At 38.8% G+C, this 26,069-nt stretch overlaps 3 protein-coding genes across 4 annotated transcripts; 1 reads left to right on the top strand and 2 right to left on the bottom strand.

The window, feature by feature from the left end:
* Window positions 1-1,307: 1,307 nt before the first annotated feature.
* Window positions 1,308-9,180, bottom strand: LOC144660095 (methionine aminopeptidase 1D, mitochondrial-like). The gene is made up of 10 exons (XM_078520652.1): window positions 8,829-9,180; window positions 7,710-7,758; window positions 6,513-6,741; window positions 5,850-5,998; window positions 5,347-5,389; window positions 4,253-4,416; window positions 4,021-4,118; window positions 3,365-3,412; window positions 2,496-2,574; window positions 1,308-1,533 (listed from the first exon to the last, which is right to left on the bottom strand). The coding sequence occupies exons 1-10, from the start codon at window positions 8,965-8,967 to the stop codon at window positions 1,458-1,460; spliced, it is 1,074 nt and encodes a 357-aa protein (XP_078376778.1). The 5' UTR covers window positions 8,968-9,180; the 3' UTR covers window positions 1,308-1,457.
* Window positions 9,181-10,164: 984 nt separating this feature from the next.
* Window positions 10,165-18,129, top strand: LOC144661374 (uncharacterized). The gene is made up of 9 exons (XM_078522103.1): window positions 10,165-10,425; window positions 11,420-11,577; window positions 11,825-11,888; window positions 14,393-14,484; window positions 15,123-15,241; window positions 15,607-15,699; window positions 16,105-16,217; window positions 16,517-16,594; window positions 16,834-18,129. Exons 1-9 carry the CDS (start codon window positions 10,282-10,284, stop codon window positions 16,966-16,968), a joined length of 996 nt encoding a protein of 331 aa, XP_078378229.1. The 5' UTR covers window positions 10,165-10,281; the 3' UTR covers window positions 16,969-18,129.
* Window positions 18,130-18,463: 334 nt separating this feature from the next.
* Window positions 18,464-25,384, bottom strand: LOC144661373 (uncharacterized). 2 transcript variants are annotated; one of them, XM_078522101.1, is made up of 9 exons: window positions 25,163-25,384; window positions 24,860-24,998; window positions 24,243-24,308; window positions 23,936-24,099; window positions 22,625-22,919; window positions 22,089-22,251; window positions 20,900-20,973; window positions 19,313-19,344; window positions 18,464-18,787 (listed from the first exon to the last, which is right to left on the bottom strand). In XM_078522101.1, the coding sequence occupies exons 1-9, from the start codon at window positions 25,367-25,369 to the stop codon at window positions 18,734-18,736; spliced, it is 1,194 nt and encodes a 397-aa protein (XP_078378227.1). In that variant the 5' UTR covers window positions 25,370-25,384; the 3' UTR covers window positions 18,464-18,733. The 2 variants fall into 2 exon arrangements, with proteins under 2 accessions (XP_078378227.1, XP_078378228.1); XM_078522102.1 differs by lacking the exon at window positions 24,243-24,308.
* Between the last annotated feature and the right edge of the window lie 685 nt (window positions 25,385-26,069).

Raw genomic sequence — 26,069 nt, 5'->3', positions numbered from 1 at the left:
AATTTGGAACAATGTGATGCATAATATCTCATTTAGCTTTACAGAATGAGAAAAGTTTATTTGGGACCAACTATATGAAATGGGCAGGGACCGCGGAGAGGGAGGGGCTAGTTTCGATCCGAACAAATGGGTTTAGTTTAGACGATACAAACTTTTTTTTCGAGTTCAGTTGCTAAAGGTAATTCACTTTTAAGAATGAAAGAAAAGTTGTCTTTTCTGTTTTCTCAGTTACCAGAACTCAACCATGATGAGAAAAGTTCGTGTCTTTATATAAGGTTAAAAGGGTCAGTGAGTAGTTTTATCGAAAGTTTTTTGGAGCAACGTTGCTTTATTGCGATACTTTGTCGTTTTAAGCAAAATTTTTAACACTGAATGTTTAAATTTATAATTTTTAATGCGTTTAGATAATTAGTTCTTGGTTTAGGTACTTGCAGAATGTTCTCAGAGTTACGGATACTGTCAGTAGGGAAACCTACGAGCGGAGAACACATCTTGCATGTAAGAGGGCGCTAGTTTGTTTAGTGTTTTGAACATGATAACTGCCTTTGTTCGGCTAACTGACACCCTGTCCCATCCAAGCATATCAAGGAGAGGATCCGCACTAGCATCATAGCTAGATTTCGTCATTATCCTTGCAACCCTGTTTTCGTAGTTTTTACAACTTATCACTCAAAGTTTGGCTGAGACAATCCCATGCGCTGCTGCAGAACATGAAGTGAGGCTCGATCAAGGCTTGATAAATTTTTGCAGCGGAGTGTGTGTTAATGAACGGTCTCACATGCTTCAAGGCGCCTGTTCCTGAGCAAATTTTCTTGGATATATTAATGATATGCTTGGACCAGGAAAGGGTCTCATCAATTGTACGTCCAAGAGACTTCAAGGAGTCAACTCTTTTGATTTCGTTGCCCTCGATATGTGCACGGATGGAAGTCCCTGCTTTGGTTTGCAGCCTCTGCCGTGACCGGATCATCTTGCGCGCATTATGACCGGCATTCGGCTGCATGCAGATGTCTCTCATTTCCTTTACTTCATTGCAAAAGCAAAGTTGATAGGAGACGCCTACATGCAGGCTGGCTATGGTTGGTTATGACACTATTTTCATCTGGATGTAAAACTAGAAAACTCAGTTCTGTTATCCAACTCCGCAGTCCAGGCTTCATATTTCTGTGTAGATTATGCTGAAGATCTTCCATGGATGTTATCAAACGGGGGAAATATAAATTTACTGGTAAAACCTGTGACAGAAGTAAATCACTTCCCATATTGACTGACCATTTTAAACAAAACAAACAAAAAACTACCAAGTAGATATTTAATACAAACTTTATTCTCTCTTTCTTATGAAAAATACAGTGACTTTTGAAAAGCTTGTTTCCTAATATTTCCATTTAACTCAGTGTTTTCTGTAAAAATCAATGATCAATTATAATACATAACATCTACTGTGGGCTGCTGGTTCAGTCATCAGTATCAGCTGTTAGTACTTCCACACCTGTATCAGTTATCAACACTGTGTGTTCAAACTGTGCTGTCCTGATAAGCAAATAAACAAAAAACTAAAATGAACTAAAACTATTAACAATAATCTTGTATGCTCAAACTGAGTCACTGACTGTAAAATTACTTCAGCAGAACCACGACATTTTGAGCCTCCAAGGGAAATAAAAATTGGTTCAAGAAATCTGGGGTCAAATTTCCGTGTTCGACTTGAGAATTTCGGAGTTCTACTGTACTTCAAAAATGGTAAATTTTGTTGTTGTCTTAATTTAAACAAAACATTGCAGTGGCGGATCCAGACCTTCAGATATGGGGGGCCCCGATGATCCAGACCCTAGAATAGGGGGGAGGGGGGGGGCGCTCTCGAAAAAAATGTTCTTGGCTCTTTGGGCCTCTATTTGCTCTAAAAATAAGGTCCCCTGGGCCCCTCCCCAAGATCCGCAACTGCCGGCATTAATAAATGTGGAGACAAACATTACTTATGAGCATGCATGTTCTATATAAAACTATATAAGAGGTGAAATGTTTAGGAGATTACATGGTTACATGGCTGGACTTGTATTATAATCTGAAGGTCCCAGGTTCAAATCCTCCTCCCTGCCGCTGGATGGATTTGTGTTCCATTGCCACGAATTCAACTCCTCCATGCTTCGTAAATAGCCAACCGGATGGATTTGTGTTCCGTGGCCACGAATTCAACTCCTCCACGCTTCGTAAATAGCCAACCGGTCAGCTTCCTGCCAGTGGATGGATTTGTGTTCCGTGGCCACGAATTCAACTCCTCCACGCTTCGTAAATAGCCAACCGGATGGATTTGTGTTCCGTGGCCACGAATTCAACTCCTTCACGCTTCGTAAATAGCCAACCGGTCAGCCTCCTACCAGTAGGGATTTTTAACAAGTTTCTCTTCCATTTCCAATTGGTGCAGCAGTGATAGGTACATTGGCACTTAAACAAACTGATTTATTTTTTTTATAGCTACATTAAATTAACTGTACCTTTTGCCATCTTTTGTAATTACAGTCCATCCATCTTCTAGAATTTCTATTTTTGGAGATCCTTCACAAAGGACAGGTTCTGAGAAAATCAAAATAAAATAATTAAATTCAGACACACCACTACAGGGATAACAACTAGCACCCATCTAGTAGGCCAGTCACAGTTGCTTTGGGAAAGTAAAAATTGCACATTTTTGGAGAATTTCTGATCACAAACTTGTCAATCCCCTGCATGGTGAGTAATTGGGATGCTAAATTTAATGCTAATTAGCATTAGCATTAGAATGCTAATTTATATAAATAATCCATTGCAAGCTATTGCTCTTTGTTTGTCAGGTATCCATTTACACTTGAGCAGTGAGCCACTATGAGAGTAGCAGGCAAGCAGGGTTAAAGGGACACTTTCACCAGTTTCACTTAAAAACTCAAGAGTCAGTAAATTTAGACATATGGAAACTACGAATAGTGGTCCAATTTTGTTAAAAATCACCTAAAAATGATTATGGTTCCCTTCTTGACCAACATTTTACTTTATATCTCCATCTTGATGCACTAGGTGCATTTCGCCAATAATTTTCAGTAGTTTTTACCAAAAAGCTTTAAAATCCCAGTGACAGTGTCCCTATAAAATTTGGGAATATACATGTACACACAAGTGGCAAAGCCAGAAGAAAGTCAAGTCAGCAAGATAAGAATGCTGGCAAGATGTGAGATCTAAAAGTCACTTTCTCTGTGTTTCTGCCTAAATACTTCTCCTCACCAGCTTGCTTAACTCGCAGACTCGCTCTCATGACTCCAATGCTCGTGCATGTATTCCTACACCAGAGCCTGCCCACAGTTGCTAGTATGAGAGTAAGTCAAATATTTACCTATGGTAAATGTCATTCCTGGTGCCATTTTTCCAGGTTTATTGTTTGCTATAAGAAATGAGAGAACTATGATATTAAAGTTGAGATGACAGTACCCCTAAGGGTTGAACACCATTTCTTTTTTTTTTTAATGTGTAAGGATTAAATTCACAAAGCTTGCTAACTGATTAAATTAATGTTGCAACGATGGCTGGGAAAAGGTTTATTACACTGGTTAAAAAAATAACTTCAAAACAAAGTACTTCCACTGATATATAAAATAGTCACTGGTAGATCTACACTTTGCAGAATATATACTAGTTATGCAACGCTTTCGAGTGGTATACTATGGAATATCCCACGAGTCACTGGTATTTTCTCGGTATACACACGAGCCTTTAGGTGAGTGTGTATACCAAGAAAATACAAGTGACAAGTGGGATATTCCATAGTATACCACGAGAAAGTGTTGTGTAACTATTTTATACCATGCCATAGAAAATACGCTTACTAAATTTCGTCGAGAATACAATCGCAGCGCACGATGGGAAGGTTGGGTTGAATACCGTCGAATATACAACGGCTTTCCTGTATTCTGATTGGCTGTATTTTCTATAGCATGGTATAAATACATATACATACACTCAAGCCAATACAGTTCCCTGACAACAACACACCTGTATGCAAAATCTCTGGAGGACAATGAAATATGGATCCAATACCATGACCAGCTAAATTAGGGCAAACTGTGAATCCATCCTTCCTGGCCATGAACCTACAGACAAATAGAACAAAGGCAGAAAATTAAAGGACCCCTTGGCTTTATAGATACTGAAACCTTACGTTACTGCAGTGATTTAATGCTATTTTAACCTAAGTCACTCCAAATGTTAAACATATCTCACTTACTCAATTGTATTACCAATCCAAGAAAACCTTATGCCAGGTTTACAGATATTAATAGCTGCATCGAGACATCGTTGAGAGCTTTCTAGCAATCTTTGTCCTTGTTTATCAACAGAACCCACTAAGTAGGTCTCACACATGTCACCATGTACACCTCCAATGTAGACCTGAGAAAATTGTTGTTGTTCAGGTAAACAATAATATTTTAAAGAAAGATTTGCTGAGTTAAGCCACAAGACATAAATGCTGCTCTCAAGGACAAAACGACTAGGAAAATTGCTGCTACTCCTCGATTGGATTTCTGACACACAAACATTCCATTTGAAGGCACGGCAGCAAGAATGGCATTTGGTTTTTGGCTTTTTAAGAAAGTGCTCCAAAATAGCTGAATTTGGCATGTGAACTTCCTTTTACATGAGAAACATTATTACAAAGTTTTTTTCTGCTGGTTTGCGCTTTGTTTTGGAGAAATAAAGTACGCAAAAAACTCCGAATTTAGAAGCCGCTTTCTTTTCAGTGTTTTGTATTCATTAATAAGAAGAAAGCTGCTCCTAAATTCAGAGTTTTTTTGCATGCTATATTTCTCAAAAACAAAGTGCAAACAAGCAGGAAAAAAACTTCGGAACAATGTTTCTCATGTTAAAGGAAGTTCCCATGCCAAAATTCCACTATTTTTGAGCACTTTCAAAAATGGCCAAAAAACCAAAGTGTCATTCTTGACGCCATGCCTTCATTTAATCTTTTATCAATAATTTAATTCTAGGTTGTTGTACCACTGGCCAGGAATATCTTTCCAAACAAGAGGGTATGGAGTGTGGCACTGCAGGACAAGGAAATTTGAACCCCAAGTGAGTGGCCTGTGGTTTAACAATAATCTGAGATTTATACAGAAACTGAGAAACAGATAAATGCTGGTACACAAGTCCATTCGAAAATCAGTCTAACTGACTGAGAAACCGAGACAAGACTGGTAACAACTTGAGCTTACGCAGAGGCATCCTCTTTTGAACCTGGTAACAACCTTGCATGATAATTATAATTATGTAGCAATATATCTTACTCGATGCATGTCAGATTCAATGTATTTTTACACTTACTGATACATCCACACTTATGATATCACCATCCTGCAAGGGTCTACTGCAATAGTAAAATGCAGAGTACAGTCACTGTTTGTATTTATTAAGATATTCCCACAACCTTGGGCATTTTTAAGCATTAAAGTTCAGTCAACTGCCTAAAGACTTCCACGCTTTCCTGCATTATCTTAGGAAATGCCATTGGATCATTAATATTGGATGCAATGTGAAGTGTAATGAAAAGTTAAGACTTCAAATAAGAGATTATAATTTCCCAAATGAAGTGGGTGTGTAGGTTGCACATGCAGTCCCTTGGCCCTCCCTCCAAATCTGTCTATGTTGGCCACCTTTTCAGTTACCGATCTGTTAACTGTGAGTAAAGCAGCTACTTATAAGAGTTACTGGTAAATGAGAATCATCACAGAAAGACATCTGTGTGCCTTATAGTTATGTGTGGTTTATATGAAACATACAAAAAAGTGTTTAATTATTAATTGTATCAGTTCTATCACTACACGTACCTATCAGGTATTCCATGAACAGCCACGTTATTAACTGATGTACAAACAGATTTGGGAAATCTTTTGTAGTTCAGAGGAGATGGATAAGCTCCTAATGAAATGGCTGCCTGATGTACAACTTTGTCAATGTCTTCTGTTGTGACTCCTACCTTAATAATAATAATCAAAAAGTTCAAGGTGAATCTTCTCCACTCAATATATTGTACTTGAAGTTTTGTGTTACTGTCTCTCATACAATGCAATGAGTGAAAATGTAAAGCAATTGAAGGGGTGACGGAAGTAAAGCCCTAAGTGACTACTGATAAATTGCTATATTCTTCTTTCAATTTCCCTGTGTAACCTTGTAAATCAAAGGGAGAATTTCATATGGGAACAGGAGCCACTTAAGGCCCTATTCCAAACACCCCTTCAATTAAACTTAGGCTCGATTTTTGATGTCCTCTCTTGCCCGTCTCTGTTTTAGGGAGAAGTGAGTGCTCATTTTCCAAATACAAACTGTACAGGAGGACTTCAGAGGACTTATTTCACTACTGGTTTAAAATTGACCTAGTGAAAAGAAATTTTGATAAAACTGCATTGATTGCACTCATAGTTTTTTTTAGTGTTTTGTAAACAACATTATAGATCTTACATGAGTCTTGGTCTTCTCATCACTTCTCTCACCTTGACATTATCTCTGGCAATGTTAAGGACTTTCCGTGCTGTTCTACATGCTGTTCTCATTGCAGCAATTTGCATGTCTGTTTTTATCTCTATGGATTTGGACACTACTGGAGGTACACCACTGTCAGCATAAGGCGGACGTTTGATGTGTTCAGGCACATAGCCTGGGGGAGAAACTTTGTGGCATAGCTCTGTGATGACTTCAAACGAAGTGTTTGTTGAAGAATTTCTGCAGTTAAAAGTAGCATAACATTAACTAAGAAGTTGACAACATGACTGTCATAAAGTTTTTAAGCAGCAGTTAAAATGAATTTTAAACAAATGAAAGATCATCACAGTAATGTACTCAACTTAAGCAGTTGAGAAAAGCAAGCCTGAAAAAATTCAGGCTTGAACGGGAATCAAACCCATGACCTCTGTGATACTAGTGCAGCGCTCTAACCAACTGAGCAATCAAGCCAACTGGGAGCTGGTCACTTGTGAGTTCGTAATATACCCGTGGATGGAGAAGATATAAAATGAATATATGAAATTCATATATTTGTACTGCGGATATACAGTTTAAGCAAATGAAAGATTATTGCAGTAATGTACTCGACTTAAGCAGTAAGTTGAGTACATTACTGCGATGATCTTTCATTTGCTTAAAATGTATATCCGCAGCACAAATATATGAATTTCATATATTCACTTCATAGTTACAATGAAGTTATTAACCCTCGCATTTTGCTCTCTACACAAGTGTAACATAACACCAATGGACATCTTCACCCGTAACATTGAGTTAACTCAGCCGTAACAGGTTTTACACTAGGTTACGACCCTTAATGACAACCCTGGACACAGCTGGTGGATACTTGTTGTTCCTTATCTTATACTGCCCAGTCTTTTGAGTTAAAAATACTAATGATATACAAGTCTATTATCACATGATATATTTATTACTCCACAAGAAGCCTTTGGGTCCATGCAGCTGGCACTAAACTCAAGTTTTAATGACAGCTTTACATAAAATAGTGCTTGGAGAATCATACATCCAGATTGAATACTTCCAGAATCACATCCGTTCATCATACTTCCAGATTGAATAAGTTCTACTTATAAACAGTTCAGATTTTTTCTAAGTAACACACAAAGAATGAGGTGAAAGTGGTAGTTATAATGTAAAATTATAAATATAATAAATTACAAACTTACCTATATAAACACTTATTTAGTATCCTTTTAAACAGTTGTACTTCTTTATCTGGAAAGCAAATTACAATCCAAATCAGCACGGAGGGTACCCTGTTTCACCTCAATGGAAATATACTTGACTTGTGTACGATTAATGCTTAATAGATTTTAATTTTCACCCCTGTAGATAATGAAGTGGTAGACAAAATTTCAATCTATTTTGTTTCAATCTATTTTGTTTTTGTTTTATTCCTTTTAAGGTAATATTTTCCCTTAACCTCCAAATTTAAAATCTGGTGAATCCCCTTTCCCCAATTTTTCACACTTCTAACAAAGTCCTGAGTCTTTCTCTACCCCACCCAGGGCACCAAGATTCCATGCCATGCCCCTCTATTCCCTAACATATCCCTGTTGCTGTCCTAGGGGTCAAGCCAGTAAAATTACCAAACAGTCTTGGCACTAATGTGTGGTTCCAGAAAATATCCATACTCCCCCCACAGAAGGGATTGGAAATTCCGGGGAGGAGGGGGGGGGGGGTTGTCACAAGGACCCAAAACTTTAAAGTAATGTATGAAGCTAAATTGGAATTTCCAGAAGGGTGGGGGGGGGGGTCATAGGGCAAATCCCTTCCGTGGGGGGTATGGATATTTTCTCGAACCACATAATCACAATTATTTATCCATCACTTTATGACATAGAGGAAATTGAGGGTACCCAACTCAGACTGCCAATGGTGGACAGATGCAACATGTTTTTCTTACAAAAATGTTTATTCCAGTTCCAAAAAGAACAGATTAATAAAGCAGGCCTTTACAATTTAGCTGGAACAGCTTGTGTGTGTGTGTGTGGGGGGGGGGGAGAAGAGCTGAGGGAGGGGAGGATGGGGAAGGAAGAACTGTCCAAAAATAAAATACCCAGAAGCAAGGATGTTGACAAGTCAAACAAATCCTGTTAAATCGACTTATACTAGCTAGGATTTAGTTTCTTGGAAAACACCATCAAGAAGCTAATAGGCGATTTAAGCTTTAATACATGCAGTTTAGCAGAAGCATATCACTCAGCTGAAAAAGCTATGCGGAAACTATCTGTATCACAGGCTAGATATTCCAGCAACATTTTGAGAAACTTGTAAAAACTTACACTTTAACTCCAACAGCCTTTTTGCCCACATCACAAGCAGAGCATCCGCAGTATATAGGAATTTATTTTTGTGTGGTGTGCGACCTGTTTCACCGATTGTTTTACCAAAATATGGCGTCCAAATCATTCTTGGATCCATGCCCCCGCGAGTAATCAAGACCGGAAGTAACGAAATCCTTCTACATATCAGCGCGCGATGAAAACAGGGAAGTAACGCGGTTGAAGAATGCGAAAGAAAGGTGAACCTTGAAGTTCAGAAGCAACTAAAATCCCAGGAAAAAATGCTTCAAACTGTTCAGTGATTATAAGCAAGTCGTGACTTCTTTTTTTTATCAAGGCGCCTTAAAATACAATACTTCAAACTGTGTACCGTAAAATTCCGGTTATAAGCCCTCCCGCTTATTAGCTCCCCCGGTTATAGGCCCATCTATCTGGCAACAAAAAAATACATCCGATTATAAGCCCTCCCGGATATAAGCCCCCCTCTGCCGGATGACAGAACTGAACAGGGCTAAATGTTGCTTTATGATGCATTTTAAACTTAAAAACGTATTTCGATCAACACTTTCGTGGCTCGTTTCGAAACGTTTTTTTCATTCCGCTTATAAGCCCTTCCGGATATAAGCCCCTCCGTTTATAAGCCCACCCAAAACCCCTTACGAAGTTGTACAAGCCCAGGGCTTATAACCGGAATTTTACGGTATGCGGAGTCGATGCAACACCTAACTTGTTCCGGTATTGTTGAAAAGGAAATAATAATGAGATCTATGCCCGATAGTGTTCACTTCCTCGTTTTACATCTAAAAACAGAAAGATTTAGAAGTATAGGTAAGCGAAATAAAATCTAACGTGTGTACGTGATGAGCGCTGTTTCAATACCCTTGACCGAACAACCCTTCAGGGAAGAATTTTAAACTTGTCAAGCATCCACTCATGCGCATCTGTAGTTTATTGCTACGCGACTGCTTTCAGTTTCTTTCAGCGTCTTTCATTCTGTGGCCAAAAAAGTCAGCATTAATATCTGCTTTCAGCCAGAATATAAACACGAATGTGAAACTAGGTTCGTTTTTTTATTTTTATTTTATTTTTTTTTTTCATTAAAAACGCACGCTAAAGGCTTCTATCAGTCCTTGATTGGTGTTTTTGAGGGAAAGAGTGACCGGCGTTTTTAACTAAATTAGTTTTAGCATAAAGTAATAAATAAACATTGAGATTTTAAAACTTTGGTCCGAGAATGACTCAGCATCTCGGAGGAATAATGGGATTAATTATTCAACAGTATTCTTGGAAGGGAAACCGGATGTTGTCTATTACGTCAGTGGGTGCTGCAATCTCCATTATAAATTGCGTTTGCCTCAGACAGAAATAATAAAACAGCCAGCTCGCAACTGTTGAGCACTGAAAGTGAAGCAGTATTCTGTTTATTGCGCTTCGTTATACGTAAAGAAAAGAAATGGCCACAACTGGACTTCGGAGAATAACTTTTTCAATGAGAGGGATTGTGAATTGTTCTTCTTTTGTAAAACAAATTAATGTCACGTTTGCTGAGAGCGATTCTATCAGATTAAAAGGAATTCTTCATCCACAACGGACAGCGGTAAGTCGATTCTCATTAGACTTAAAAATTTTAATATGCAAAATGATATTTGAAAACAATTTTTTCCAGTGCGCGAATTAAATCTCAAAGACCGGTACAAATTTTATAAAACCAAAAGAACTGTGAAATATATTTTGAACTTTATAGTTGCTGGTACATGTCATGTAAGACTATCGTAAGCTTATCATAAATATTTTGACTGCATTTCTACTAATCTGGCTGTCGTATCTATTTGACTGTGCTGATATTTTGCACACGAACGCTAAACGTGCTAAATTTTTGATTATTTTAACTGTTACGCATATTTTCTTGGCTCCTGCAAACCTTCCTCAGACTTACTCGATGCGGTTTTTGCGGAAAAAGAAATTGTCGCGACCTACTTCCTTGACACGTTTAAAATTTAATAATGTGGCGAGAAAATTGTGGTTCCAGAATTCTATAGTATTAATTAGTAGTGCAAAATAAGAACATCGATTAAATCGCGGCAGTAATGGTATTGTTTGAATGCATGCTTTGGAAAACAGTATTTCCAAAACCAAAAGTTAAAAATACATGTATGTAAATAGCACAGCTGCCAGGGAGTTGAGACGGAAAATTTGTTTTTCTTTTTACGTCAGCTGAACAGCTATGAGGTAAGTGATACTGAAAAAAACTTAACAATTTCTAAGAACAGCGGAAGAAGAATGATTTTTTTTACTCAAGCGCGCAATTTTATTAAATTAGATCCATTTTTCAAGAACAAGACTCTTTACGTACTAAGAAAGAACAGCAGAGAAGTCGCAATTTTTCCGAATGGTAAAACAGCAGCAAAATTGTGTGAGGAAAGGTGAAATATTTGTTTTTGTTTTAGCTTACCTGAGCAGCCATAAGGAAACCGAACTCACAATTTCCAAGAAAAAAGGGAATTTCTTACTTAACGGAAGGCCAGTTTCTGACCGTGTAACAGTAGGTTACTGTTATCTCTAAGGGTCTGATCGAGTTTCTTGTTTTTCAGGTATCCTTGCTATCAACAAAGGCCATCCAAACAGAACCAGCTGACACACAGCAAGCGCCACATTTTACCACTCAGCTCAAGGAAATCGAGATCGATCATTTTGGAAAAGATGGAAACACAACAGGAGATGAAGAGTACAGGATGCCACACCCTGTCTGGTACGTAAAACCTCATCCAGCATGCACCACTTTCAAGTGCACGGTTACGCCCTAACCCCTCACCCCCCCCCCCCCCCCCACCACCACCACCACCAACACCCCCAACCTCCCAATTCCCCATTCCAGCTACCCAGCTTGAGAAAATGGAGAAAACCGCTGCGTGACAATCTAAAATGGCTACAAGTGTAACCCTAAATTTTTTCTAGCAATTGAAATAATTTTTACTATTTGCTCTCCTTTGGGTTAGGTCAGAAGAAGATGTGCACAGCGTTGAAGTTACCCACGAGAAGCCGGAAAAATTTGCAGACAAGGTATACTGCAATATATAGGAAATGTGCCAGCTAAAAACAATGTTAAGGTACATTAAAGAAAAATAAAAAATCACTCTATTTAAGCGTCAATGTATTTAGCACTGCTCTGCTAATTGGGAAACTGTAAATAAACAAGCAAATATTGTAAATAAACAGAAACGTGTTAAAAATCCCAACTGGAAGGAGGCTGACCAGTTGGCTGTTTACAAAGCGCGGAGGAGTTGAATTCGGGAGCACCGAACATTAATCCATCTAGTCAGGTAGGGTGGAAGATTGGAACCCGGGACCACCAGATTACAAGCCATCGGATCAGGAGGCTGCTTGCAGGCTTTAACCACAAGGTCACGCCGCCTTCTACAAAGCCAAAGTGAAAACTACATGATACCTGACTCGTCCCAAGTCGTCTTTGAGTCCGTCTTGAGTCGACTGCAGTACACGGAGGGAATCATCCATCTTTCACGCCTTGCAATTTTCGCATAAGAGACGACTGGGGACGAGTCAAACATGATACATACTAGTTATGCGACGCTTTCAAGTGGTATACTATGGAATATCCCACGAGTCACTTGTATTTTCTCGGTATACATACGAGCCTTTAGGCGAGTGTGCACACCAAGAAAATACAAGTGACAAGTGGGATATTCACTAGTATACCACGAGAAAGTGTTGTGTAACTATTTTATACCATGCCATAGAAAATACCAAATTGATTGCAAGGCTGGTACAACGGCAGGAGGGCAAGATTTATTGGCCAATATTTCAACTAGCAGAGCTAGTCTTCTTCAGGGCCAGTACTATAATATAAGGAAAATAACGGCTCTAAAATTTGAATTTGGATAATACAGTGTGGGTTAATGTTTAACTAATACAGGCTATATAAAGATATACGGTGACAAGATATATAATAATAATAATAAAATTGAAAAAAACAAAAATAATGAAATTGTCAATGTTCATTTCTACGGTTAATACCATTAGGCGTAAGTGTTTGGCCTCTGTGTATCAGGTAGGCCTCTCTAGCCTTTCTGCGGGATGCATTATTTGTCGGTTGGAGTTCCAGAGGAATGAGTGTCATGTCTTGGATAGAGTGATCAGGTAGATTAAAATGCGTAGGTACTGCTGCTGAAGCGTTAGCGTGTTTGGGATTGTTCGTGGCTTGTCTATGTTCAGCGAATCTTTCACGGATACTACGTTTAGTTTCCCCTATGTATTGTTTCTTACATTTGTTACATTCTATCATATAAGTTAAGTTTGAAGATTTACAAGTTATGCGATGCTTGATTTCCCGCACTTCTCCCGTGTTGTTGAAAGTGTATGTTCTTCTGCCATTTTCAATGTGGGGGCAGGTGAGACATCCGTGTTTCGAGTTGCAGCGGAAGGTGCCATGAGGTTGACTAGGTTGGTTGAGTGGGGCGTTTACTGGCTGCTTGAGTTTCGCGCGAACTAACCTTCGTGACCAATTAGTTCGCGCGAAACTCAAGCAGCCAGTAAACGCCCCACTCAACCAACCTAGTCAACCTCATGGCACCTTCCGCTGCAACTCGAAACACGGATGTCTCACCTGCCCCCACATTGAAAATGGCAGAAGAACATACACTTTCAACAACACGGGAGAAGTGCGGGAAATCAAGCATCGCATAACTTGTAAATCTTCAAACTTAACTTATATGATAGAATGTAACAAATGTAAGAAACAATACATAGGGGAAACTAAACGTAGTATCCGTGAAAGATTCGCTGAACATAGACAAGCCACGAACAATCCCAGACACGCTAACGCTTCAGCAGCAGTACCTACGCATTTTAAACTACCTGATCACTCTATCCAAGACATGACACTCATTCCTCTGGAACTCCAACCGACAAATAATGCATCCCGCAGAAAGGCTAGAGAGGCCTACCTGATACACAGAGGCCAAACACTTACGCCTAATGGTATTAACCGTAGAAATGAACATTGACAATTTCATTATTTTTGTTTTTTTCAATTTTATTATTATTATTATATATCTTGTCACCGTATATCTTTATATAGCCTGTATTAGTTAAACATTAACCCACACTGTATTATCCAAATTCAAATTTTAGAGCCGTTATTTTCCTTATATTATAGTACTGGCCCTGAAGAAGACTAGCTCTGCTAGTTGAAATATTGGCCAATAAATCTTGCTCTCCTGCCGTTGTACCAGCCTTGCAATCAATTTGGTTTTATAAGCACTTAGAGTGACGTCTGGTACGAGCATTTCTTCAACAAGAGATCCGGCAGCAGAGAAGCCAAGCAGTTTTTTCTTCGTTGCGTGGTCCCCTGCATCCAAACTGTTTTTATAGAAAATACGCTTACTAAATTTCGTCGAGAATACAATCGCAGCGCACGATGGGAAGGTTGGGTTGAATACCATCGAATATACAACGGCTTTCCTGTATTCTGATTGGCTGTATTTTCTATGGTAAAAAAGTTAATATTACTATATCGCTTTATAATCTGTGTCTATCTTTACTTGCAGCTTGCATACAAAAGTGTACAGGCCTTGAGAGCAGCGTTTGACGTCATCTCACTGTATCATTTCATGGAGCTGGACGAAAACCGCTGGCTTAAGTATGTTGGTCAACTGTAACTCTGATGACTGGCAAATAAAGGAGAAAGTAAAGCCTTTTAAGCCTTAAAAGCTCAACTGGCTATAGATCTCGGCAGTGAGCTCTTGTTTCTTTAGCATGAGTCTAGCGAACTAACCATTGGGCCACTGGGCTTTCTTTGACTGGCCAATGAACCGCAATAAAAGCTAAACGTTCCTCATTAAATAAATAAGTCGCGGAGTTTTGTTATTTTATCAGAATATAGTCTTAAACGAATAATTCGAATTCCCTCTTCATTTACTGCTCCTAATCCACATTCCAGTCCTTTCACCTTGCTCGAAAATTTCGCGCAATGTTTTGGATACAAGAGATACAGATCTATCAGATCATATAGTGACCCTATAGTCTCCTTCACGGCCGAGTTCTTTTAATTTCTGCCGCTAAATAATCTCAATACCATAACGATCGTGCTACACGGCTGCTAAGTTAGTCATTTCTAGATCGTTGCGGCAATCACATCATGCCGCAAATATAACCAGTGTTCATCATTTTTGGGTTAACATGGCGAGTACTGGGATTATTTTAAAAGCTGTACAATTTGCAAATGGGGATATTCTCAGTGCCAGCTCTTACCTACAATGCGTTTGGATCAATCCACAGTCGTATCATCATGTTGGAAACAATAGCTGGAGTCCCAGGAATGATCGGTGCTATGACAAGACACTTTCACGCATTGAGGAGGCTAACAAGAGATAATGGCTGGATACACACATTGTTAGGTAAGCTACTAAAGCAAGTCAATCCGTGAAACTTTTGGTAAAAATAGATCTGGAATAAAGACGTAACGCTCGAAACGTCCATGTGGTATGTTTTTAAATGGCGGCTTATTCGCAAATTTCAGGCTGGTAATATACTAAGAGGGTATCAAGCCTTTTCACGTTACCATCGACGCAGAGCCACAATTCCTAGGGCCTCCCAAGGGGTTTGGGGAACAAGAAAACACAGTCACTTCTTTAAAGGGAATAAGGAACATTGCTGGATTATTCTGAGGGAACAAAGCTTTTAGGAAACAATTGATGGGTTGCAGTGATTCCGTGCGTTCATCATATCAATCGACAAGGTAACATGTTTGTTTGATCTTTAGAGGAAGCTGAAAACGAGAGGATGCACTTGATGACTGCTTTGGAAATGAAGCAACCTGGAGTTATCTTTCGTGGTGCTATCCTGCTTGCCCAAGGTATATATTTACAGAGAATGTTCCTGTTACGTTTTCTTACCTTACTCATGACTCAATTACTTATGACGACCGCATTAACCTGCGATTAGGCGTTCTTTTTTGCGGCGATCGCAGGTTACGAACACATCATACCATTTAAACTGAAACAGTTTCAATATTAAATTTGGAAGAGTATCTCAAAATCAAACTTTCATTGTTATTGGGTTTGCTACAATCGTAGATATGTTTTTGTGCCTCTAGAATCGCCAGATGACATTTCCCTTTAAGATTTAAAGCGCCAAAGGAATCCTTTCTCGCATTAGATTAACTGAACTTGAATCGCAAATCTTATAGGTGAAAGAGTAACCGCTTACTTCCCTGAAAGCTTCCAACTGAACCTGTTTTCTTGATTCTTATTTATCTTAGGTACGTTTGTAAACCTGTTTTTCTTGGCATACCTGATGAGCCCCAAATTCTGCCACAGATTTGTTGGATATCTGGAGGAAGAGGCAGTCAAAACATACACCCACTGCCTTGAGGTATACTCCGGAAACGTTCAAGTTGTTTTCGATTTAACTGTAGAACCCAGATTATGCGCATGCCTTCAGCAATCATGCAAAAAATTCAATTCCCGTCTGGTGGGTAGGGGCTTATAAGCATCACAAGGAACATCCCCATCGAAACATACTGGTTTCGGCAAGCCCCTCTCACCCCAGGTAATGAGTGCATTACGCGCTTCATCTCAAAATCCTCATCAATGTTGTCCAGTTCATTTTACTTACCAAGGTGCATTATTTTAGAGATTAAGATCTTAAAAGTCTTGTTATTTTCTCTTTAGTGTATTGACAGTGGAAAGTTACCTCTGTGGAAAAATCAGCTGGCCCCTAAGATTGCCGTCAATTACTGGAAATTGCCGGTAAGTGTTTGACTGAATCCATTTGTTTAATACAGTTGAATCCCGATTACTCGAGCCTTCAAAGGAAATCGGTTTAAGTTATCAGGCGTTCGTGTTATCGAGGGTAAAATTAGAAAGAAAATGACCTGAAGGGGAATCGAAAAAGGTTCGAGTTTGCGGTTGGTTCGATTTTATACCGAGACCTCAGACCAAATGAAAACAAAGTGTTCACTGACTCTTTGCTCGTTGTTTCATTATAGGAGGGCTCGACAATGCGTGACGTCATATTAGCCATCCGAGCTGACGAAGCGCATCACCGAGTTGTCAATCACACGCTCAGTTCCCTGCCATTGTGTGCTCCGAACCCATTCCTACCCGGCGAGAAAAAGCTGTGAAAAGACTGAGAGGAATAAATGGATCGGGGAAAAGAACGGGCGTATAGTGCAACCCTGAGAAAGCGAACAAATCCGGCCATTTTGCTGAACTTAATCGGCATGTATATGATGAACCACTATATAATGAACTCCTTTAGATAAATTTACTTTATAAAATTAATTAACTTGGATATTGAATTATGACCAAAGGAAAACGGTTTTCAAATCAACCAATCAAAACTCGTAATAAAACTGTGCAACTGGTACACTGTTTTTAGTTTTCAATCTAATTGGCCGTGCAAACATCTTTGATATGATTGGTTAAAGCACATTGCACGAGTTTTTATAACCAAACATGGAGCTCAACCAACGCCAACGGGTAATTACTCGTAAAAAGACAATTTGCTCAGTTTGTGGACTAGCAAGTTGAGCGAATCAATCACTATGTATGACGTAGTACATAAAAAACCGAAACATTTAGCTACAAGGAACAGTTGCACTATCAGATATAAAACAGTTTGGCATGCATTGTTCAAGTTCTTAATGACGGGGTAGCACTGTATATTCGGTTTGCTGATGGCCGGAGTTAGACTATCCGCATCGACTCGTGGCTTTTTTGTTGAGTACGCTTAAAAGAATTAGCTTCCCAACAATAACTCATGACTTCGCATTAATTACAGAGAAATTTGCTAAAAGCTCTTATTTTTTGTATTTGAAACTGAATAAATAAACTTATCAATTTGGGTAAAATGTTATTAATAAATTCACGTTGTTTTGTGAGAGAGGTTCCATGTTAGCACGCACGATGTTAGAGTCACAAAAAAAAAAAAACAGGTATGTCGGTCGTGAGGCCAAAACGTAATTTAATAGCCAAAGGTCCCAATATTTTCTGTCTTGGCCGAGTCCCGCCTTTTTACGACCCTGCAAATCAGTGTTGCTTTTGGTGTTGGTAAAAACTAGAAAACTGCAAAAAAATCAATTGTAAAGCACATAACAGTGTACAGCAAATAACGTAACATTGACGTAAATTATTTGAGAGAACGTTGTGTTTATTTATTAGTACGTAAGTTATTTAGATCAGAAAAATTGCACTTTCTTTGCAAGACAGTGCATTAGTTTCGGCTTCATTGTCATGTAACTAATCTGAATTATCAAATAAATTTTGCTTGTTCAAAAACAAAACTCCGAGTGTTGTGGTTCAATTCCCCCTCCCCCTCCCCTCCCTGAGTTTTACAGCTTGGTACGTGCCCAAGTATAGAGAACAAGAAGACTAGTCTAAAAGTTTTCTGTAAAAACATTTCAGAACAATTTTTATCCCTCGTTATAACCCTCCCCCCTCCAGAGATAAGCCCTCTCCAAACCCATAAGAAATTCTCTTGAACATCCCGAGGCTTTCGTGCAGGACTAAACGAACAGTGAAGCTAATACAGAAATCTTTGGTGCTGAGGGAAAGAGAGTTTAAAATGAAAATAATCCATTATTGACGCTATCGAGGCAAAAAAATAACACAACTTCGTGAAAACCATTTGGAGTAAATTTAATAACCGTATAACCGTTCAATTCTTCACAAAAATAAATACTTCACCTCAACGAATCTGAATATAAATATAAATTCTTTGCACTGAATTCTCAATAAATATCACTCAATCTATACTCAATCAGCAGTACTTCATTTGATGTGTAGAAGTTCTGTGATAGAAATTCTCTTCATCCGTATACTCGGAGTATCTTGATAACGCCAGCGTCTTTCAAGTCACCCCTGAGATGCTTGCAAAGCTTTACATCTTCAACTTTCTTCAGCTATGATGTTAGTCAGATTGGACAAAGGAGCACGCTTCCTCTACAAAGGAAAAGTAAATTGATGAAGTTAGTTTGGAACTGAAGCTCTATATGAGAAAAAATATAGCAAACCCTGATCGGAGTATATGTGGAGTTACCGATTTCTTATTAGGCCTGGTTCACACTAGCGACATAATGACATGGACATAACGACATAAAGAAAAGTTTAGTTCGTTTCTTATGTCGTTATTGGTGACATAAAACATCAACGTGAGATGTTTTTTGCATTTGCGTGACCTTGGCGTTATGTCTTTATATCGCTACTGTGAACCAGGCCTTACACGGCTTCAAGTACCAATAACTAAAATCAATCATTCAACATGCTCTATTGCTGGTCCAAAATGTTATAAGTGCAATCAAATTCACTAAGTACTGTCTATCTGTCAAATAATACAGGCAGTGTGCAATTTTTTTACATATTGTCTAATTACAATTATTAAAACAACCTCGTTGAGTGGTAAGTATTTTGGCAAGAGAAAGGTAATCGTTCTTAAGATCCTCAGGAAAGTGATATAGCTTCACTTACTGTGCCTCCCATTACAGGTAAACTTTTCTTCCCTAAAAGAAAGAAAACCAAGTTAGTCCCTGGTAATAACTATGTCCTAGAGAGGAGGTGGACTCTCTGCATATCACTGACGCAATAGTTATCGTACCTTTTAAGGAGTAAAAAATCAAGTTTTGGTACCGTTTACGGTTCCTTTAAGGGTAGTACTACGTTTTTCATTATAAACAGGAAGTGGCTGTCAAAAGTGATTTATTGACATTAAATAGTCTGTTTTGTCTCGGACATGACTCTTGGCCAGTCAGTGTTACTTTTAAAAAATATCGGTACCTTTAGAGCGGTTTTCAAATGAGTGTCGTAAAACCAAACCAAAGTTATCACCGTGGCCAATCACAAAGGACACAGACCACCAAGTGAACCAAGCAAACCTTAAAAAAATACATGTAGCTGACGCGAAGCGCGCGAAAACGTGTGCGAGCGAGTCATGACTGGTTTTGGTTTTACTTCTGATTGGATGAGTAAATAGCGGGAGATTTTTACACCAATAACAAAGTGGAGTAGTGCGAAACCAAAGCAAACGCGATTTACTTTCGATACTCAAGTGAAAATTACTCTAAGGGCTATAACGAAATTAGTACATTTTGGTATTGTGTAGGGTCTTTTACAGAGCGTTTCACAAAACTTTTGACAAGCGGTTTGCGAAGTTCGTTTGAAACTTCCGAAGTTCGCCGCGAACTTGGGAATTTCATTACGTAGTTGTCAATCAAATTGCGAACTTCGAAACGAAGTTGCGAATTTCACGTGCGACAAAGTTTGCAAGTTGCGAAGTTCGAATTGCTTTCAACGAGACAGTTCCAAGTCTTCCGTCTATTTTCGATTGTAATGGCAGACTTGCCGAATTGTATTGCTGTGTTTAGGGGCAAAAAGGACGAAAAACATAGCAGCTAATGTTTGAATTACTCTCAGCGAACGGAATTATTTACAAGTAGACTTCAGCTGAAACGTCTCACTTCGGATCAAGTCGATATGATGTTTTCAAAGAAACTAAGCTTACCTTTCGATGCAAAACACTCGCTGATGTATCAAGTTGATTTGCTGCAGGAAGAATCACCGCTCCCAATTAATTCGAGGTATTAAAGACTGCAGAGCGAAGAAATATTTGTGAAACTAAAACCAGCGGAGAACTGCAGTCGAAGGTGGAAATGCGCAAGGTAAGTTGTTTACGTATTTTTTATACCACCGAGAAGTTTCCTTCGTTTTTGACTTCAGTCTATGACAATTAATTTTCTTTCTATTGTGGCATTTCAATCGAAAATAGACAGAAGACGTACTTGAAAGCAACTCGAACTTCTCATCTTGCGAACTTAGCTGCACGTGAAATTCGCAACTTCGTTACGAAGTTCGCAATTTGATTGACAACTACGTAATGAAATTCCCAAGTTCGCGGCGAACTTCGGAAGTTTCAAACGAACATCGCAAACCGCTTGTCAAAAGTTTTGTGAAACGCTCTGTAATATGAGAACAATGTGTGAAAATCATCGAAAGTAAATCCCATTACGAAAGTTAATCGAAAGTGAAAAGCATCAAACATAGATTAAAAAATCGACTTACTTTTCCGCTTGTTTATCTGCGATTCTTCACCAAACAATGTGCTGTCAGTAAACGGGTCCCCTCTACGCAGCTTGCTATTTAAACAGAACAAAGAATGTGGGGTTAGAGAACACTTTGTCACTTAACGCTTTAAGCCCAGATCCAAATTCTCCTAACTGATAACCATACATTTTCTTATAGTATTAGTTAGGAGAATTTGTTTTTTGACGATTTTTTAATTCTCATATAACCTTTTCTTGATTAAGTATTGATATTGTGAGAAGAAATTTAATGTTGGTTACTCTTGGGACAAAGCTTTCAACAATAAAAGTAGACTGTGACCCTATTGTTGAGGTAAGCAAACGTCTTAACAAAATTTCACAGCACCTTGGGAGTTACAACTTAATAGATTAATTAACTATGGCCTTTGCAACTTTTCATTGAGATAGAAAAGGTGTTTTAAGCCTGGTTTTCACTAGTGACGCAAGCACAAGTGCAAGGATAACAGCTCTTATTTCTCCGTAAAAATGGCTTCAACTGAAGCACAAGTACAAGCGCATTGCATTTTGATGCTCGTGCGGCAAGCACGAGCACAAGGATTAACATTTGTCCTTTTTGCGTGATCGTGCTTGTGCTTGCACTTGTTCTTGCATTGTTAGTGAAAACCAGGCTTTAAGGCAGCCTTTGTGGCCTTGAAAGGTAACGTCCATATTCAAGGCTAATGACTCATAGGACCAACACTTCACTCCAGTTTCCTTTGCATGTATTTCTACTACCCTGGGAAAAGATGCTAGTCCATCACAGGCTACCCTCTCAGCATTTAATTTGCTGGTACCTTTTTATACACCTGGGTGGATAGAGGCACAGTTTGTCAAAGAACGAAACACAACCACTCTGGTCAGAGCCCGTCAATTAGAGTCCAGTGCACTAACAATTAAGCCACAGCCCCTCTTTGTGATTTTGTGGTTTTAAAGATTGGATATATGATCTGGTCACCTAGACTGAACAGCAGCTCAATGCTAGAGCAAGGCCACCTGTAGTTGTTGTTCCCAGGCCCTCTCTAGTATGGATCAACCCTTTTTACAGAAAGTGTGTGCCTAGTTAGCATGTGCATATTGTACAATCATAATGAAACAGGATTGGTTGAAAGGTAGATTGTTCTAATAGGCTAAAGGTAGCTACGATATAGCTACGATAATTGCATTGATACCTGCGAAGGCCTGGCTCTACGTAACTAATATTTGAGCAGCTTTTTCTCTTTGCACGTTGGCTAGCAAGTTGAGACTGGCTGACTTGCATTGCTTTTTTGTTGTTTTCCACCTTTCCATCAATGTTTTTTTGTTCTGAACTAAAAGACAGATTTTTCTCTAAACCTGTTAAGGAGAGGACAAAGTTTTATTAGCAAACATTTATTTGATAATTTTATAGTACCTCTGATGTCTCTCTCAGTCTAGGCAAAAATTAGATATAATTAGACATAAACATTAATACTATAATCAGCTTTTAAACAACCAGGATTAGAAGTGTTACAATCATGTATAGCCAATGACTTCTGCTGTTGAGGTGAACAGAAAGTGTTTAACAAAGCTTGGATACTGTGCAAACCAAGAGAAAAACATTTACACATTTATAAGTGCATTATTGCACATGCAGGCTGCACAATGTGGTCAGGGGGCTTTATAGTTATAGCATTTTGCATGCATTGCTGACCTATGGCACTAAGAGCATTAATTACTATAAACTGACCCCTGTCCAAGTTTTTCATAATGGTGTCATTGGTCTCAATGATAATTGATTGAGTTGCAGTGATCTCCATTGCTGATGGCTGATCCGGAGGAGGGGTGGTGCATACAGCGATGGATGCAGGATCCACATATGGTGACACATTGTTGTAGACTACATGAGGGGAAGTGTGCTTCTGTCCTTTGCTTGGAGTAAGAAGAGAGTCGACAAGATGTATTGCATCTGACAAAGACTGGGAGCCTTGAAGAAACTGGGCACAAGTCTGGTTCAGGAGCTTGTACACATCATGGAATATGGCCTAGAACATGTATGAAATGGTGGATAAATTAAACACTTACATAATTTATCATTGTTTTATTATCTAGCTTCATTCAATTAAGTACAAATAATAATAAACAATTTTCTTGCAAATTCACACAGAACATTGCCTAATAGTTTGCCAATGTGGCTGTATGCTGAGTTTACAAGCTAACATCAGACAATTTCTACAAGATTGAATCAGATTTTTACAGCAAGGTAAACAGCGGTTGCAAGATGCCAGATGTGTCTTCTTATAAGCACACTTTCAAGTACTGTACAGCAAACAACATATTTAACAATTATCCTGCGAAATCGCGCGGAATATCGCCTGATACTTAGCCGACGAGGCCGTAGGCCGAGTTGGCTAAAATCAGACGATATTCTGCAAGATTGAGCAGGATAATTGTTTTATTATTCGACAAATTGTCAACGAAACACATTTTGCAGAAAGAAAAACGGTAATTATGCAGCGCTTTACGAGATTTCGGACGAATCTTCGCAACCTACGTATACCGCAGGATATCTGTTATGTACGGATGACAGATATCGTTAACATTTTGACCATATATGGGCAGCGCGCGCATGTGTTGAATAATAATACAGGATATCTATTATGTATGGATGACAGATGACAAGGATATCGTGGAGGGGGACAGGGAGGCGGGTGACCGGGAGAAAAGGGGCGGGAAGTGGGATTCCTAAGGTGGCGGGAAACGGGAGAAAACGAGTAAAATTTCGCAATGTTTTGTTATATTTCACAATAGATATGGGATAAAGAGGAGGGCACTACTACGGAAAGGGGCGGAAAGCGAGAGTAAAAGGTACAGGAAGTGGGAGTAAGAGGTACAGGAGGCAGGAGGTTCAGACCCCCCCCCCCCCCCGTCCCCACCCACGATATTAGCATCTTGACAATTTGGTGAAACTGAATGTGAGCTATTTGTTCGATCACAACAAGCCATTTACCAGCCAAGGTTAAGGAACATGCATGGATGAACTAGATTAACATGATTTCACCTGAGCTGCTTTTGGCATGTTATTTTGAGAGAGCTGTTCTTGAGACTGCAGTTGCCTTTGTAGTTCACTGGTCTTCTCCACAAATAACTGATGACTGTTGGAAAATTGCTTCTTCAGTTGAACATTTTCAGACCGAACTAAGCGCAACTCAAGTTGGGCATCCTCTGTAAACAAAATATGGCGAATGGTTACTTTACTTTATTATTATTTTTTTAAAAATATGAAAAAAAGTATTTATTACAGTCTTAACAGTTCTCAATATTCAAGAACATGCATGAGGACAGTCACTTAAACAGCAAAACTGTACCTAAAGATGCTGCAAGGGCTCTGTTATTGGCCCTAAGAGTGGTATAGACAGACGTCTTGGACTTATCTGCAGAGAAAAATAGTGGGGGCCCATTTATTAAGTTAGTTTTGATAGACATAGACATAGTCATAATTTATTTATACACGAAGAGCTTAGGAGCCGTAGCTCGTTAAAACGCTCTCGCGAAATGAAAAAGGTTTAAAAATTACAAATAAAAGACCGTTAAAAAGGTAAAAAGCGTATATATGTACAAATTGTGATTATGTCATGAATAAATAGAAATCTTTATAAATATAATTCTAGGGACTGGTTGCCGAAAAGAGCATGCCATGCTTCATAAATTGGATCTATATTAATTTTTCAAGCAAACAGATGAGAAATCATCAAATAAGAAAAGACTAATGAATGCGTCAAGGAGAATCTATATTTCCAACTTGGTACTATAGTGCTAATGAGGGTCAGAGTTTACCTTGTCGCACAACTCATTAGAAACAAGGGAAAGAACGAGCTACAAGCTAGCTGAATTCGATTAAGTGGCAAGTATAAGCATAGTTAGTAACTATGGTATAAGCCACCAATCTGATTCTAAGGCAGACAATCTAACAGTTGAGCTTCACCTGTTCTTGGCTCCTTTGCCTTTTGAGAATTGGGCGGCTCTTCATTTGAAAGTGAACATGCGTCTATATCCATGCTCTCCTCCTCCACTGTTTTGCGACAAGTGCTATCGCGTTTACAAGTCACGCTCAATCTTCTCGGCTAAGTGGTAAGAAATAGTATGGAAAATTAAATTGACATGTTTATAAGCATCTCATAATCTGGGGCAAAATCAAACCAAACCTACAGAATATGAGACTATTTTCAATAAAAGCTTGCTTGACGCAGGCAATGAAAAGGAAAACAATTAATGAATCTGAGCATACCTTGGATTTTCTTCTTCTTTTATCGTTTTCCTGACTTTTTCTCCTTTCCCTCATTGTGGAAACAGTTGAAGTAATCCTTTTAAACTTGGATATACAGTAACTGCTTCTCAAACCGATCCTTCTCAAACTTTGAAAAGTGAATGCGCCATTTAAATACTTGGTAGCCTCGCCAACGCGCGAAACTTCATTCTCGTTCCCAGAGCCCATCGTTTCCCTTCGTCTTGGGGAGGGAGGGAAATGAAGCAGGAGCGTTTTGACGGTCACAGAGAAACGCCGCCGATTATAACACCAAACCAGTGGCACTTAAGAGTCTTGACAAAATTTACTCTTCCAAACAGTTGATATGCTTGTCGCGCAGCTTTCGACTTGGTGTTTATAGTAGTAAGAAAACTCCTAAAAACTCTAAGAAAATGTGATTTTCTCTCATCTTAATTCCTTTTTCATTCCAAAATCCTTCTGCCCCCCTGCACGGATCTGTATCGGTTGTGTGGGCTCCAAAAGCAACATTTCTCAAGTGCTTGTTTTCTCAATCAACTTTATATAGGTATTTTATTTAAAGGGAGTTGTTGCCCAATCTCTCGAGACAGGGGCTCATGTTAAAAACGCACGACTACTGTATTTACAATAAAACTACTTACATTACTACAGTACATTAATAAAAAAAAAGCTGGAAAAGCAAAAACCTATTAGTATCTATAAGCCGATGGGAAGGGGTATCTTCCACGTTTTCATATACTCGTCCTTTTCTTAGCTAACAAACGCTTGATCTAAAATTTTCGTCTTGGTATAATTATATCACTTACGTGGCAAAGCAGGAATTGAACGAACGTTAGCGTGAACAGTAGCAAATTGTGCAATAGTACATCAGTGACATCAGGTATATTTTGACCTATAACGGTGCAATCAA

This window comes from Oculina patagonica, chromosome 7 (genome assembly GCF_052425735.1).
Source record: "Oculina patagonica isolate OP01 chromosome 7, crgOcupat, whole genome shotgun sequence".
Classification (NCBI taxonomy): domain Eukaryota; kingdom Metazoa; phylum Cnidaria; class Anthozoa; order Scleractinia; family Oculinidae; genus Oculina; species Oculina patagonica.
Note: the sequence above shows the minus strand (reverse complement) of the source record. Positions and strands in the feature narration are given on the sequence as shown.